The 16,196-nt window shown below is 25.9% G+C and overlaps 1 protein-coding gene across 1 annotated transcript in view; it reads right to left on the bottom strand.

Moving 5' to 3' along the window:
- Positions 1-8,897: 8,897 nt before the first annotated feature.
- Positions 8,898-16,196, bottom strand: part of LOC117174359 (mitochondrial import receptor subunit TOM40 homolog 1) — a 24,444-nt gene continuing 17,145 nt past the window's right edge. Inside the window, exon 5 of the mRNA XM_033363418.1 lies at positions 8,898-9,919. Coding sequence (XP_033219309.1) covers positions 9,780-9,919 — 140 coding nt within the window. The 3' untranslated portion in view covers positions 8,898-9,779. The remainder of the gene's footprint in view (positions 9,920-16,196) is intronic.

The following is a 16,196-nucleotide window of genomic DNA, read 5'->3' as shown; positions in this document are numbered from 1 at the left end:
TCATTTAAAGTGTCCCAGAAGGCATCTTTCACTTCTCTAGGATCACTATCAACCGGCGCGTAGCATGCTATAATAAATAGTCTTCTGATTCCTACTTTCATTTTAGCCCAAAGCAGTCTGGGAGACACGAAGCCATGGTCTCCGAGATGCTGCTTTGCTCTTTCATCCAAAATGAGACCTACTCCTATAGTAATTACAAATAATAACAGTGTTTAATTAATAATGAAGTGAGACATGTGAACTGAAAAGTAAACGTAATTTTTTTTCTTTGCTAATACCATTATAGAATAGCTGCTCAGTGACAAATACTATAAAATAGTAATAATATTCTGCCCTTCCAGTGGGTGAATGGTGTTTAACGCTTATTTTTACTGCATAAAAAAGGTATGTTATGAATAGACAGGATATGTTTTAAATAAAGTGGATGAAATATATCATGCGTAAAATTTAAATTGACATTGCCTATATTTACTGACAGCGACTAGGGCAAACAGGTGAATCTGAAATAACCGCTTGAAGTTTCGAACGCCACCATGGAAACTCTCATAAACTTGATCCGAAGATGCACAGAATTGGCCGAATGGCCGATCCGAATGCAACTTTAAGGGCTATTGTGCAATTCGGGTAGCATTCAACTGGCCATGTATGTAAGCCCCAACGTGTCCACCCTGTATATGACCCAATGCCACAATTCTAATTTTTTTCGGAAATTGAGTGTCCGAATGGTCGAAATTTTAATTCTGTGAAAAATACTTGTCCCAAACTGAAAATTATAGTTCTTAAAAAAAAATCCTTGTTCAAAAATATAATTCCTCGCGGAAATTCCTTGTCCCAATGCCAAAATTCTTATTCTTTGCGGAAATTCTCCGTTCCAAACTAAAAATTCTATTTTATTACTTATATTCCCTGTCCTAAACTAAAAATTATATTTTTTTTTTACTGAAATTCCCTGTCTCAAACGAAAAATTATCATTCTCTACGAAACTTCTCAGCTCTATCTCAAAATTCTAATTCTTTTAGATATATTCTTGACCCAATGCCACAATTCTAATTTTTTGCGGAAATTGAGTGTCCCAAAGGTCGAAATTTTGTTAAAATTCAAGAAATTTAAATTAGACCAAAATCCAAATTCAAAATTGGTTGTGATTCAAATTTGCTCGTTGGATTCTTGTTTTGTTTAACAGAAATTTTAATTCTTTAAAAAAATATTTGTCCCGAACTAAAAATTATAATTCTTTCGAAAAATCCTTGTTCAAAAATTAAAATTATAATTCCTCACGGAAATTCCTTGTCCCGAAATAAACGTTATAATAATTTAATAAAATTCCTTTTCCCAGTGCTAAAATTCTTATTCTTTGCGGAAATTCCCTATCCTAAACTAAAAATTCTATATTTTTTTTACTGAAATTCCCTGTCTCAAATGAAAAATTATCATTCTCTACGGAAATTCCAGGCTCTATCTCAAAATTCTAATTGTTTTAGATATATTCTTGACCCAATACCACAATTCTAATTTTTTGCGGAAATTGAGTTTCCCGAAGGTCGAAACTTTAATTCTTTAAAAAAATACTTGTCCCAAACTAAAAATTATAATTCTTTAAAAAAATCCTTGTTCAAAAATCAAAATTATGATTCCTCTCGGAAATTCCTTGTCCCGAAATAAAAATTATAATTATTTACTAAAATTCCTGGTCCCAATGCCAAAATTCTTATTCTTTGCGGAAATTCCCTATCCCAAACAAAAATTTTATGATTTTTTTACTGAACTTCCTTGTCTCAAACAAAAAATTATCATTCTTTATGGAAATTCCCAGCGCTATCTCAAAATTCTAATTATTTTAGATATATCCTTGACTCAACGCCACACTTCTAATTTTTTGCAGAAATTGAGTGTCCCAAAAGTCGAAATTTTAATTTCAAACTTATATTACTTCACTGAAAAAAGTACCTGTCCCAAATCCAAAATTCTAGTTCTGCGCGGAAAATGAATGTCTCAAAGTCAAATTTTTAATCCTAAAATAAAATTAATTTTTCAAAATCCAAAATTATAATTACTCTTTTAAAAAAGTTTCAATGTTTAAAACTAAACATTATAATTATTTTTAAAAAAATGCATTATTCCCAATGCAAAATTATAATTCCTAACTCAAGTTCCTTGTCCCAAAATAAAAATTAGAATTCTTTACTAAAATTTCCTGACCCAATGACAATTCTACAAAAATTCAAATTTAATAAATGAAAAATAGATTTTTTTTAATACAAATTATTAACAAAACTTTATAGTTCACTTGTAAAATAGATTTAAGTGTCAGTCTTTCAGTTTGAAAAGAAAAAATTTAATATTTTAACCACATTCAGTTTTTCTTGCAGATATGTTTTCAAAAGATTTCTATTTTTCCTAGCGAAAAATAAAATTAAAAAATCTTTACAAATTATAAATTTAACTGTTCTGGAAAAAAATCGTCTTTTTTTTTGTTGTTGTTCAAATCAACTGTTCTTGATTAAAATTTTATCAGTTGAAGTTTCTTCTCTTTGATTAAAAATCGAACTATTTTGTTGAAAGTTTGACTTTCTTTTATTTTTGGTTGAAAACTGATTTTTTTTTAATTTGAAAAATTACAGGATTTCATGAAAATTGGCACTTTTTAGTTGAATTCAACGTCTTTTAATCTCAAATATTTTTTGTTGAAATATAAACTTTTACATTTTACTTTGTTTGTTGAGGATTCATCTTTTTGGAACTATTTTGGTGAAAATCAGTTGCTTTCATTAAAAAATGATTAACTGAAAATTCAACTCTCCATTTTTTGTTAAAAATTCGCCTCTTTTAGTTAAAAATTAATCTTGTTGCTTAACAATTAATCTTTTTGGTTAAAAAATCATTTTTCGGTTGCAATTGTAACTGGTTCATAAAAAATCGCTTTCCTTTTTTTTGAAAATTGATCTTTTCAGTTGAAAATTCAACTTTGTATTTGAAAAATGACTTTGTTAAAAAAATGTTCTGGCTGGATTAAAAATTAATTTTTTATTTGAAAATTCATCTTTTTGGTAGAAAATGAATCTTTTTATTAAAAATGCATCTTTTTTAGTGGGAAATCCAAGTTTTTAGTAAAATTTGTTTTTTATGGTAGTAAATTAATGTCTTTTTAAACATTATAAAATGGTTGATAATTCTTGAAGTTTGTTGAAAATTCGTCTTTTTTGGTAGTAACTTAATCTTTTCGTTTGAAAATGAATTTTTTTGAGTTGAAAATTTAAGTTGTTGGTTCACAATCTTTTAATTTTGTAGATAATTCGCTTTTTTTGGTAGTATATTAATCTTTCTATTAAAAAATTAAACTTTTTTTATAAATTTTGGTTATAAATTTAACGTTTTGGTTCAGAATTATTGAAATCTGTAAAAAATTCGTATTTTTGAGTAGTAAATTAATCTTTTTGTTTAAAAATTAATCTTTTTGAGTAGAAAATTCAAGTTTTTGGTTTAGAATTCTTGAATTTTTCAGAAAATTCATCTTTTTGTGATTGTAAATTAATCTTTTTGATTAGGAATTAATCTTTTTTAGTTAAAAAAGCAACTTTTTGTTTGAAAATTCTTAAATTTGATTAAAAACTCGTGTTTTTTGGTAGTAAAATGTTTTCGTTAAATAACTGCCTCTTTTTTACATGAAAATTCAACTTCTTGGTTCAAAATTCTTGAATTTTCTTTAAAATTCGTTTTTCTCAATAGAAAATTAATCTTTTTATTTGAAAATGCATCTTTTTCAGTTGAAAATTCACCTTTTGGTTTAGAATTCTTGAATTTTGGAGAAAATTCATCTTTTTGTGGTAGTGAATTAATATTTTTGTTTGAAAATAAAAATTTTTTAGTACAAAAATAAACTTTTTAGTTGAGAATTCTTGTAACTGATTAAAAACTCGTGTTTTTTTGTAGCAAATTAATTTTTCTTTAAAAATGATCTTTTTTAGTTGAAAATTCAAATTTTTGGCTTAGAATTTTTGAAGGTTGTTGAAAATTCGTCTTTTTTGGTAGTAAATTAATCTTTTTGTTTAAAAATTAGTATTTTTAGTTGGAAATTCAACTTTTGGGTTGAGAATTTTTAAATTTGATTAAAAACTCTTCCTTTTTGGTAGGAAATTAATCTTTTTGCTTAAAAATGAATATTTTTAAAATGAAAATGCGACTGTTTGGTTTAAAATTCTTGAATTTGGTTAAAAACTCGTTTTTGTCGGTCAAAAATTAATCATTTTGATTAAAACTTCATCTTTTCGATTTAAAATTTATTATTTTTGGTTGAAAATTTGAGTATTTTGTCGAAACCTCTTTTTTTTATTAAAAATTATTTTTTGAACTTAAAATTGAACTATTTTATTTTTATGACATTTTCTTTTAGTTGAAAATTCAATTCTTTCGATGAAAATTTAACTGTTCAACTTATGACAGATTTTTTTTGTTAAAAATTATTTTTGAAACTGAAAAATTAGGTATTTAATTTTAAGTTCGTGATTTTGCTTAAATCTAACTGTTTTTTATTTAATATTATAATATTTAAAATCTTTTTTGGTTGGTATATAGACTATTTAATTTTTTTTTGAAATTCATCTTTTTTGGTTCGAAATTATATAACTATGTTAAAAAGTAACTTTTTTGGCCGAAGATGCATTACTTTAGTTGAAAATTTAACTCTGACTTAAAATTCAACCACACTATTGAAAATTACGTTTTTTTTATTATTGAAATTTCATTTTTTAACAGAAAATTTAATTCTTCCATTATTGATTGGAAAATTTATCTTTTTTATTTGGAAATTCCCTCTTTTTGTTGTTGTGAATTCAACTATATTGTTAAAAAATCAATCTTTCTGCCTGAAGTTTTCACTATTCCGTTTTTGATTACAAATTAATTTTTTTATTTGAAAATTTAATAATTTTGTTGAAAATTGGTTTTCTTTTAGTAGAAAATTTATCTTTTTTAGTTAGAACTTCAAAGACTTAATTGGAAATTTATCTATTTGTTGAAAATTTGTCTTTCTAGTAGAAATTTAATCTTCTTGTTTGAAAAATCATATTTTTGTTTAAAAATTTAAGTTTCATTTTTTGTTGAAAATTTACCTTTATTTTTGAAAATTGTACTATTTGGTATGATATTATGTTTCTAAAATTCAGAACTAAGTAAGAAAAAGTAATTATTAATTAAAATAATAATTTTTTTCTCTTCAAACTGAATGACTTACTCTTTTAATTAATTTTACAAATGAAATATAAATTTTTATTAACACTAAAAATTATAATTCTTCAAGGAAATTCCCAGCTCTATCTCGAAATTATAATTTATTCATAAAAGTCCCTGTCCCAAAGTCAAAATTTTAATTCCTCAAGAAATTTCTTGTTCAAAAGTAAAAATTACCATTTCCTATTCCAATTGAGATTTATAATTTTTTTAAATTCCCTGTCCGAACTAAGAATTAAAATAATAAAATATATGGAACCTATCTTAATTTGTATATTAGTAAAACTCAAAAAAAATCCCGATCTTGGTCATTATTCCAGGATCAAATAAAAAAAAAATATATAAACTTTAATTTGAGTCACACTGGGCATAACCCTTTGGGACATGGTGGGAATACCATATTCCCACCTTTTTTCATATCATTTTTTGCGATTTCAGCGTATTTTTTATTGGATTTTACATAGGTTTTTTTTTTAATTTCATGCTCGCAGGATGATAGAAAATTGAAATTTTAGTGCGAAGTGTCTAAAGTTTTTTAATAATTCGTTAATACTGATAAACAAAGATAAAAAAAACCTTTTTTGTTGAAAAAATTCATTATTGAAACAACTTTCCATTATATCTTTATGAAAATGGGTACATACAAGTTTTTGGGGTCGCTGACCACGATTCAGGACTCAGATTTTGAAAATTCAAAATGGCGGGTCCAATATGGCTTCCAAAATTGGGAATATTTTTGTATTTGATCTGAAAATTGGTATACAGGGGTTTCTGGGGGTCAGTGATCACGAATATGAGCTCAGATTTGGGACATTCAAAATGGCGGATCCAAAATGGCGCCCGAAGATTGGAATATTTTTTTCTGAAAATTAGTATGCAGAGGTTTTCGAGGTCGCTCATCACGAATCTGAAATCAGACTTTGAAAATCCAAAATGACGGATCCAATATGGCGGCGAAAATAATAAAGTTTTTTGGATTTTAAAAAAAATTAGTGTACAAGAATTTTTGGAGTCACTAATCACGAGTCTGAATTTAGATATTGAAAATTCATAAAATTGGTACTAATCCATGTTTTAGGCGAATAGGTGTATATTTTTTCATACCTCAATATTCTAAATATTTGTCATTTTGAATACAGATTCAAGATCAGCGACCCCCCGCCTATGCCAACTTTCAAAATCTAAGTTTAGATTCGTGATCAGTGACTCCAAAAACCCCCGTATACGAATTTTCAGAAAAAAAAAAAATGCAAAATGTCAGCCGCCATATTGGACCCGCCATTTTCAATTTTCAAAATCTGAGTTCAGATTCGTAATCAGCGACCCCAAAACCCCCAGTGTACCAATTTTCATGAAAACTCCTTTCTCTGAAAAATGTATGGCGGAAAGGGTTAATTTTCAATTTTCTTCAATTTATGGAAAAAAATCCTTTCATAATTTTGCATAAAAATAAAAAAAAAAGGTCAATTTCAAAACTTCACTCTATGTCAACAAGGAATTCAACTTCTTTATTCTCTCATACATGCAAGTATGTACAATTCGTAACGACGGATTAAACTAAGATGTACTGGTGTCTTCATTGAATTAAACTCTCTCTCTCGAGTATTTTGCCACATTCAAAAAGAATATCGGTTTTCTTCAATTTAACCAGATTGTCTTTGTCTAATTTCCACCATGTATTTGCAAATTTGCATTAACTGTGAGTCCTTCGAAAGTTTATAGTCCACGGTCTCTAATAATTATTCACTTTCAGTCATTCGCAGAAAGCAGACTCAACAAAAAAAATCCTAAAGAATATCAGAAAATACGAAAAAAAAACCTACGAATAAAATTCTCCAAACTAATTTGTTTACAACCCTCGTCTTTGCAGTTCTTCCTTTTATTTTCTGAATTTCCTCAATGCATTTATAAAATTTTGGCTTTGTTTTTCCGAAAAATTCAGACTTTTATCGCCATCGTCAGTAGCAGGCAGACTTAATCCAAAATAAATGCAACGACTATAATTATACATTTCAAAATCCTCGAGCTTCTTATGCTTCTACAACTAATTCTATTTCTATCATAATGGAGACTCCACAATAGGAATCTAAGCCTATACTCTATTCCCCGAGATATAACTATACTCTATTCCCAGAGAGATAACTATACTCTATTCTTAGAGAGACAACTATACTCTATTCCCCGGTAGATAAACTACACACGGGATCAACTTACCTGAACTTTGCGTGGTTATGGAAGAACTTTTTAAAGAAACTTGACATGAAAGTTCTAACTATGCATGTTATTCTCTCAGAGAATAGAGTATACTTTACAATACTCTTTTTACTAATAGCAGTAGTTTACGATTAGATTACAGTAAATTACACTCTATTTTTCGAGAGAATAACTATACTCTCTCCCTCGGTGAGTATAGTTTACTATACTCTACTCACCGAGAGATAACCTACATGCGTTCCAAATTACGTCCAATTTACGCAGCTATTGAAACTTTTTTAAAGACGCTAGACTTGAAAGTGCTGAATCTGCAGGCTATACTCTAGGCGAATAGAGTATATCAAAATATACTCTATTTCCCGTGGGAATAGAGTATATTTATTTTCACGGGGAATAGAGCATAGTTTTCTATACACTTTTTATTAATATAAATAGTTTAATAATAGAGTATAATAGAATATATTCTATTTCCTGAGAGAACAATCTACTGATGGAACAACTTACAACCACTTTACGTCCACCGTCGAAGTTTGTCTTAAAGACGTTTCACTTGAAAGTTCTGAATCTTCGAGAGAATAACTATACTCTATTTCCTCGGGGAATAGAGTATAATAACTATACTCCATTCCCCGAGGAAATAGATTATAGTTACAGGCGTATTAAATTACGTCCACTTTGCCCAGCAAGAAGTCTTTCTCAAAAAAACTTAACTTGAAAATTCTGAATTTGCAGGTTATCTCTTGGTGAATAGAGTATAGTAAACTCTACTCTATTACCTGAGGGAATAGAGTATAGTTAACTATACTCTTTTTATTAATAGAAATATTTGAATAATAGAGTATAGTAAAATATACTCTATTCTCCGAGAGAATAACCTACAAATGGAACAACTTAGAACCACTTTACGTTTACTATGAAAGTTTATCTTAGACACTTTACTTTAAAGTTCTACATCTGCATGTTATTCTCTCGTGAAATGAGTATAATTTTACTATACTCGACTCCCCGAGAGATAACCTACATGCGCACCAACTCACGTCCACTTTGCCCAGTTATGGAAGTCTTTCTAAAAAAAAATTGACTTGAAACTTCTGAATTTGCAGGTTATTTCTTGGGGAATAGAGTATAGTTTTCTATACTCTTTCTTTTAAAGAAATAGTTCAATGATAGAGTATAGTAAAATATACTCTATTCCCCGAGAGAATAAAGTAAATGTGGAACAACTTACGTCCACTATGCGCAACTATGAAAGTTTTTCTCAAAGACGTTTGGCTTGAAAGTTCTAAATCGGCAGGTTATTCTCTTGGGGAATAGAGTATAGTTAACTATACTCTATTCTCCGAGAGAATAAATATACTCTATTTCCTCGGGGAACAGAATAGAGTTATTATACTCTATTCTCAGAGACATAACCGACAGGCGGATCAACTTAAATCCATTCTGCGAAACTATGCAAGTTTTTTTGTTTTGTTTTAAAGACACTTGAAAGTACTGAATCTGCAGGTTATTCTCTCGGGGAATAGAGTATAGTTTACTATACTCTATTATCCAAAATTTTCTCTCGGGAAAAAGAGTATAAAGTCCAATTGTGAACAACCTGTCGAGTGAACTGATACTAGAAAATTTATTTATACTACTTATTAAATGCATTCATTACTTTTGTCAATCTGGAAATACCTATAAACTATACAAAACAACAAAGAATAATCGACACTGCCATTGTCTGAAATTTGCCTCAGAAAAATCGCGAATTATATTTCCTAAACGGTTCTCGGAATTAACTGCAAAATGTCGATTTTGATGAACCAAGAAAAAAAAACAGCTTTCTCTATTATGAGTAAGCTAAAAAGATGAAAAAATTCAGAATAAGATCGATCAAATGACGATTTTGAAGCGTGACGGCATCTTGAGTATGCATATATTAACGAGATACAATAAACGAATGTCCAAAAGACATAAAAAAGATATTCTATGAAAAAGAATCGACTTGATATTTACATGCTTTATTTCTATGAGAACGAATGTTGTACCGAAATGCGTAGAAACTGATGGTATTGATCTTTAATGGAAAATAATAAGGAGAATCGCGAGACACACAAATCCTGTTCGGAAAGAAGGAGGAGGAAGAGGAGGAGGAGGAGGAGGAGGAGGAGGAGGTGGCAACAGCGTGAAAATCTCGAATGTAAAACAGATCGTAATGGCAGCATAAGCATTAATTACGTCATATACGTCATATATGTCATATACGTGATTCGTGATACGTCCGGTGGAACAAGAAGCAAAGAACTCCCAATTCCCTGTGCATTGTAAAAATAGACTATGCAACAGAGCAGTTGTCTTATCCGATAATCAAACCACATCCGAGTCGGAAATTTCCCTTGTTGTGATTTAGCATGCCGCTCAGGGCGAACGAAAATGGCAGAGGTTGCAATTTCTTTTCCAGAACGGCTCCAACTGTCCAGTTTGAGTCAACGCTTCCTGAAATTATTGCGTGTCATAAGTTCTGATTTTAGTAATAATAATAAATTATAAATAAATTATTATTATATATATATTTAATTATAAATAATATATAAATTACGTACCAACTCAAGGGGGGGGGGGATACTTTAATTTTTTTACGGCAGGGGGATACGTAATGTTTGGAAATTTCCAAATTAAACAAGTAACTCGCAGTAATTGTAGAGAAATTCAATATGAATTTAAATTTACGCGCTAAAGAATCCTGGTGAGTGAAGCACGAATCTAGCCAACAATTTTTTTTCAAACAAATGTGGTAAAAGTCAAGGAATTTCTGCAACTTTAAATAACTGCGAAGCAGAATAAATTTCAAATTTTTCAAATTTAATTTCCAATTGGGAAAATTACAAATTTGTTAAGAAAAATTAGGGAACTTTTAAAATAAAATTTTGATGTAGCCTTGTTATATTATTCTTGTTTGTAATTTATTTCCCTCGTATTTATATTTTCTTTTTTTTTGCAGTTGCTTCTTCCAGAAGATTATCCTCTTACAATTGTTATAAATTTTTTTATTTGTATGCAAATTGATCTTTTTTTGTTGTAAATTGTTTTTTTTTAAATTTGAAAATTCACATATTTCAATAGAAACTGCATCTGCTCTTTATAAACATTAAACTACTTCGTTAAAAATTCACCAATTTATTAAAAAATCATACTTTATGGTTTGAAATTCAACTTTTTGTTGAAAATTTATTCTTTTTAGATTAAAAATTTAAGTATGTTCGCAGAAAATTTACATTTAGATTAAAATTCATATTTTGACGTAAAAAAATCAACTAATTTTTTTTCGATTAAAATTTTTTTTTAATTTGTCTTTGTAATTAAAAAAATCATCTATTTGAGGAGGAATTGCGTCTTATTTCGATAAAAATGAAACAGCTTGGTTAAAAATTTATGCTTTTTGGTTTGAAAATCAAATTTTTGTTGAAAATTCGTCTTTTTGGATTGATTGATTAAAACTCATATGTTGGTGTTAAGAAATAGACTGAAATCTTTTTTAGATAAAAATTTAACTTTTTTTTTTAATTTGTCTTTCTAATTTAAAAACTATCTATTTTAGTAGAAATTTCTAAAAATACTCTAAAATATTTAAAATCCTGTAAAATATTTTAAAATCCCTTATAACTCTTTAGAGCTCCTGAAAAATTCTTGGTATTGTTTTAAATATCCTAAAATCTTTTTTTTTTTTTGTAATACGTAAAAATACCTTTAAAATCTAGAAATAAATTTGAAATGCCTTAAAATCTTTTAAAATTAAATTAAATTTTTTAAATACCCTAAATAAAAAAGTAGCTTTTGAAAATTCGTTGAATGTTTTTAAAGATACTAGAAAATCTTAAAAATACTCTGGAAAATATTCAAATTATTGAAATCTATTTGAAATTTCTTGAATCTTCCAAAATACCCTAAAATATTCCAATTTTTTAAAATCCCTTAAAAACATTCAAATCCTTAGAAATTCCTTGAAAATTTGTAAATCTCTTGAAATTTTTTAAAATACCCCCAAATATAAAAATTCTATTGAATTATTGTATTTTTGAAAACTACTAAAAATTTTTTCGGATCTTTTAAAATCTCATAAAATATTTCAAGTCATTTAAAATCCCTTGAAACTATTTAAAATTCTTGAAAAATTCTTTTAATTTTAAAAATACTCTCAAATCTTTAAAATCCTTTGAAATACCTTCAAATTCTTGAAATATATTAACAATTGTTTGGTATCATTTAGAAATTTCCTAAAATATTCCAAAACTTTTTAAATGCTTTGAAACTTTTTAAATCTCTTTAAAATTCCATGGATTTTTTTTTAATACTCTAAAATCCTATGTAATCATTTTAAATCATTCAAATCTATTTTTTAAAATTTATAAAATACACTAAAATGTTTAAAATAATCTAAAATCTTTAGAGATCCCTTGCAATTTTTTAAAGTTCTTGAAAAACTCTTGCAAGTTTTTTAAATTACTATAAAATCTTTTAAAATCCTTTGGAAAATATTCAAATGATTGAAATCTATTCAAAATTTTTTGAAATCTTTTAAATTACCCGAAAATATTTCAAATCCTTAAAAACCCCTTCGAAACTTTTTAAAATTCTTGAAAATTTCTTTGAAATTTTAAAAATACTCTCAAATATTTCAAATACTTTCTTCCATTATTTAAAATAATCCAAAATCTTTTGAAATCCCTTGAAACTTTTTAAAGCTCTTGAAAAATGCTAGAAAGTTTTTTCAAATACCCTAAAATATTCTTATTATTTTTTTAATTCTTTCAAATCATTTAAATCCTTAGCAATTTCTTGAAAATTTTTTAATTCTTGAATTCTTTTAAATTACCCTAAAATATTTAAAATCCTTTGAAAAAATATTGAAATCCATTGAAATTTTTGGAAGCTCTTAAAAGTTCAATCAAATTTTCTAAAAAAAAAACCTAAAATCTTAAAAAAAAAAACCTTTGAAATCCCTTAAAACTTTTCGATGCTCTTGAAAATTCCTTGGAAGTTTTTTAAAATAATATAAAATCTTTAAAAATCCATTGGAAAATATTCAAATTATTCAAATCCATTCCAAACTTTTTGGAATCTTTTAAAAGACCCGAATATATTTTTAATCCATTAAAAACCCTTCGAAACTTTCAAATTCTTGAAATCTAGTAAAAAATGTTTGGAATCTTTCAAAATTTCCTAAAATATTCCAAGTATTTTGAAATGCTTTGAAACTTGTTAATCTCTTGAAAATTCCATGGAATTTTTAGAAATATTCTAAAATCCTCTATAATCCTTTTAAATCATTCAAATCTACTTTGAAAAATTTCGAAAATACACTAAAATATTTTAAATCTTCTAAAATCTTTAGAAATCCATTGAAAATTTGATAATTCTTGAAATCTTTAATTTACCCTGAAATATTTAAAATACTTTGAAAATCGTTTGAATCCCGTGAAACTTTTAGATGCTCTTAAAAATTCATTTAAATTTTCTAAGATACCCTAAAATCTTAAAATGAAAACCTTTGACATCCCTTGGAACTTTTAAAGCTCTTGAAAATTCCTTGAAAGTTTTGAAAAATACAATAAAATTCTTTAAAACCCCTTCGAATCTTTTTAAAGTTCTTCAGAAGTTTTTTGAAATTTTAAAAATGCTTTCAAATCTTTACAATCCTTTGAAAAACCTTCAAATTCTTAAAATATATTAAAAATTCTTTGGAATCTTTTTAAATTTTCTAAAATATTCCAACTATTTTGAAATGCTTTGAAACTTTTTAATCTCTTGAAAATTCCATGGAATTTTTAGAAATATTCTAAAATCCTCTATAATCCTTTTAAATCATTCAAATTTATTTTGAAAGATTTCTAAAATACACGAAAATATTTTAAATTCTCTAAAATCTTTAGAAATCCCTTGCAATTTTTTAAAGCTCTTGAAAAATTTTTAAAATACCCTAAAATATTCTTATTATTTTTTTAATTATTTCAAATCATTAAAATCCTTAGAGATTCCTTGAAAAAATTTTAATTCTTGAAGTTTTTTAAATTACCCCAAAATATATAAAAATTTCTAACTAGATTTGAATGATTTAAAAGGATTGCAGAGGATTTTACAGTATTTAAAAAAATTCCATGCAATTTTCAAGAGATTTAAAAAGTTTCAAAGCATTTTAAAAGACTTGGAATAATTTAGGAACATTTTAAAACATTCCAAACTTTTGGACGCTCTTAAAAGTTCAAACAAATTCTCTAAAATACCCTAAAATCTTTTTTAAAAAAACCTTTAAACAGTCAACATTTTTTGGAATCTTTTAAATTACTCGAAAATATTTAAAATCCTTTAAAATTTCTTGGAAATTTTAAAAATACTCTCTAATCTTAAAAATCCGTTGAAATACCTACAAATTCTCGAAATTTATTAAACATTTTTGGAATCATTTCAAAATTTCATAAATATTCCAAACCTTTTGAAAAACTTTAAAACTTTTCAAATCTCTTGCACATTCCATGGAATTTTTAAAAATACTATAAAATCATTTGTAAACCTTTTAAATCATTCAAATTTATTTTAAAAAATTTACAATCTTCTAAAATAACCTGAATTATTGTAAATCTTTCGAAACATTTTCAAGCTTTTGAAATTTTAATTAATTTTTTTTTAATACTCTAAAATCCTCTGTAATCCGTTTAAATAATTTTCTTTTAAATCTTTTTAATCAATTTAGAATCTTCTAAAATACCCTACAATATTTCAAATAATCTAAAATATTTTAAAATGCCTTAAAACTTTTTGAAGCTCTTGACAATTTAGTGAAAATTTTTTAAATACCCTAAATTCACGAAAAAAAAAAAAAAACACTTTTGAAAGCCCCTCTAGTTATTGAATCCTATTACAAAATTTTTGGAATCTTTTAAAATCTCCTAAAATATTTCAAGTCTATGGAAATGCATTGAAACTTTTTAATCTCTTGAAAATTCCATGGATTCCATCTATTTTGAAAATTTCTAAAATACACTAAAATATTTTAACTTCTCTAAAATCTTTAGAAATCCCTTGAAATTTTTTTAAATTTAAAAAAAAAAAACTTTGAAAAATATTCAAATTATTCAAATCTATCCCAAATTTCTTGGAATAGTTTAAAATACCCGAAAATATTTTAAATCCTTTAAAACCCACTAGTAACTTTTTAAAGCTCTTTAAAATTTGTAAGAAATTTTTAAAATCGTTTTAAATCTTTAAAATTCTTTTAAATCTATTAAAAATTCTTTTCAAGAATTGTGAAATTTCCTCAAATAATTCCAACTTTTATGAAAAGCTTTGAAACTTTTTAAATATATTGAAAATTCCATGGAATTAAAAAAAAATACTCTAAAATTCTCTGTAATCGTTTTAAATCATTCAAATCTATTTTGAAAAATCTAGAATCTTCTAAAATACTGTACAATATTTAAAATAATTTAAAATATTTTGAAATCCCTTTGAAAGTTTTTGAGGCTCTTGACAATTTAATGAAATTCTTTGGAATCTTTTAAAATTTCATCAAATATTCCAAGTATTTTGCAATGCTTTGAAAGTTTTTAAATCTCTTGAAAATTCCAAGGAATTTTTTTAAATATTCTAAAATCCTCTGTAATTTTTTTAAAACTTTCAAATCTACTTTGAAAAACGTCTAAAATCCACTAAAATATTTTAAATGCTCTAAAATCTTTAGAAATTCCTTGAACATTTTTAAATTCTGAAAATCTTTTAAATTACCTTAGAATATTTAAAATCTTATGAAATTTGTTCGAAATCCCTGAAAACTTTTGGAAGCTCTTAAAAATTCAATCAAATTTTGTGAAGTACCCTAAAATCTTTAAAAAAAAACCCCCTGAAACCCATTGAAACTTTTTCAAGTTCTTGAAAATTTCTTTGAAATTTTAAAAATACTCTCAAATCTTTAAAATCCTTTGAAATACCTTCAAATTTTTGAAATATATTAAAAATTCTTGGGAATCTTTTAAAAATTACGCAAATATTCCAAATACTTTGAAATGCTTTGAAACTATTTAAATATTTTGAAAATTCCATGGATTTTTTTAAATACTTTAAAATTCTCTGTGATCCTTTTAAATCATTCAAATCTATTTTGAAAATTTTTACAACCTTCTAAAATACCCTACAATATTTAAAATAACCTAAAATCTTTTGAAATCCCTTGATACTTTTTAAAGCTTTTGCAAAATTCTTGAAAATTTTTTAAATGCCCTAAAATATTCTTATTTCTTTAAATTTCTTCAAACAATTCAAATCCTTAGAAATTGCTTGAAAATTTTCTAAATTCTTGAAATCTTTTAAATGACCCTAAAATATTCAAAATCCTTTGGAAAATATGCAAATTATTGAAATCTATTCAAAATTTTTTGGAATTTTTTAAAATACCCGAATATATTTAAAATCCTTTTTAATTTCCTAAAATTTTTTAAATACTCTGAAATCTTTAAAATACTTTTTTTTATTATTAAAAATAATCCAAAATCTTTTGAAATCCCTTGAAACTTTTTGAAGCTCTTAACAATTTAATCAAATTTTTTTAAAAACCCTAAAACCTTCAAGAAAAAAAAAACCTTTGACAATCCTTCAAATTATTGAAATCGATAACAAAATTATTTCGAATCTTTTTAAATCTCCTAAAATATTTCAAGTCTATTGAAACTTTTTAATCTCTTGATAATTAAATGGATTTTCTAAAAATACTCTAAAATCCTTT

The sequence above is a fragment of the Belonocnema kinseyi genome, chromosome 6 (assembly GCF_010883055.1).
Source record: "Belonocnema kinseyi isolate 2016_QV_RU_SX_M_011 chromosome 6, B_treatae_v1, whole genome shotgun sequence".
NCBI lineage: Eukaryota > Metazoa > Arthropoda > Insecta > Hymenoptera > Cynipidae > Belonocnema > Belonocnema kinseyi.
Note: the sequence above shows the minus strand (reverse complement) of the source record. Positions and strands in the feature narration are given on the sequence as shown.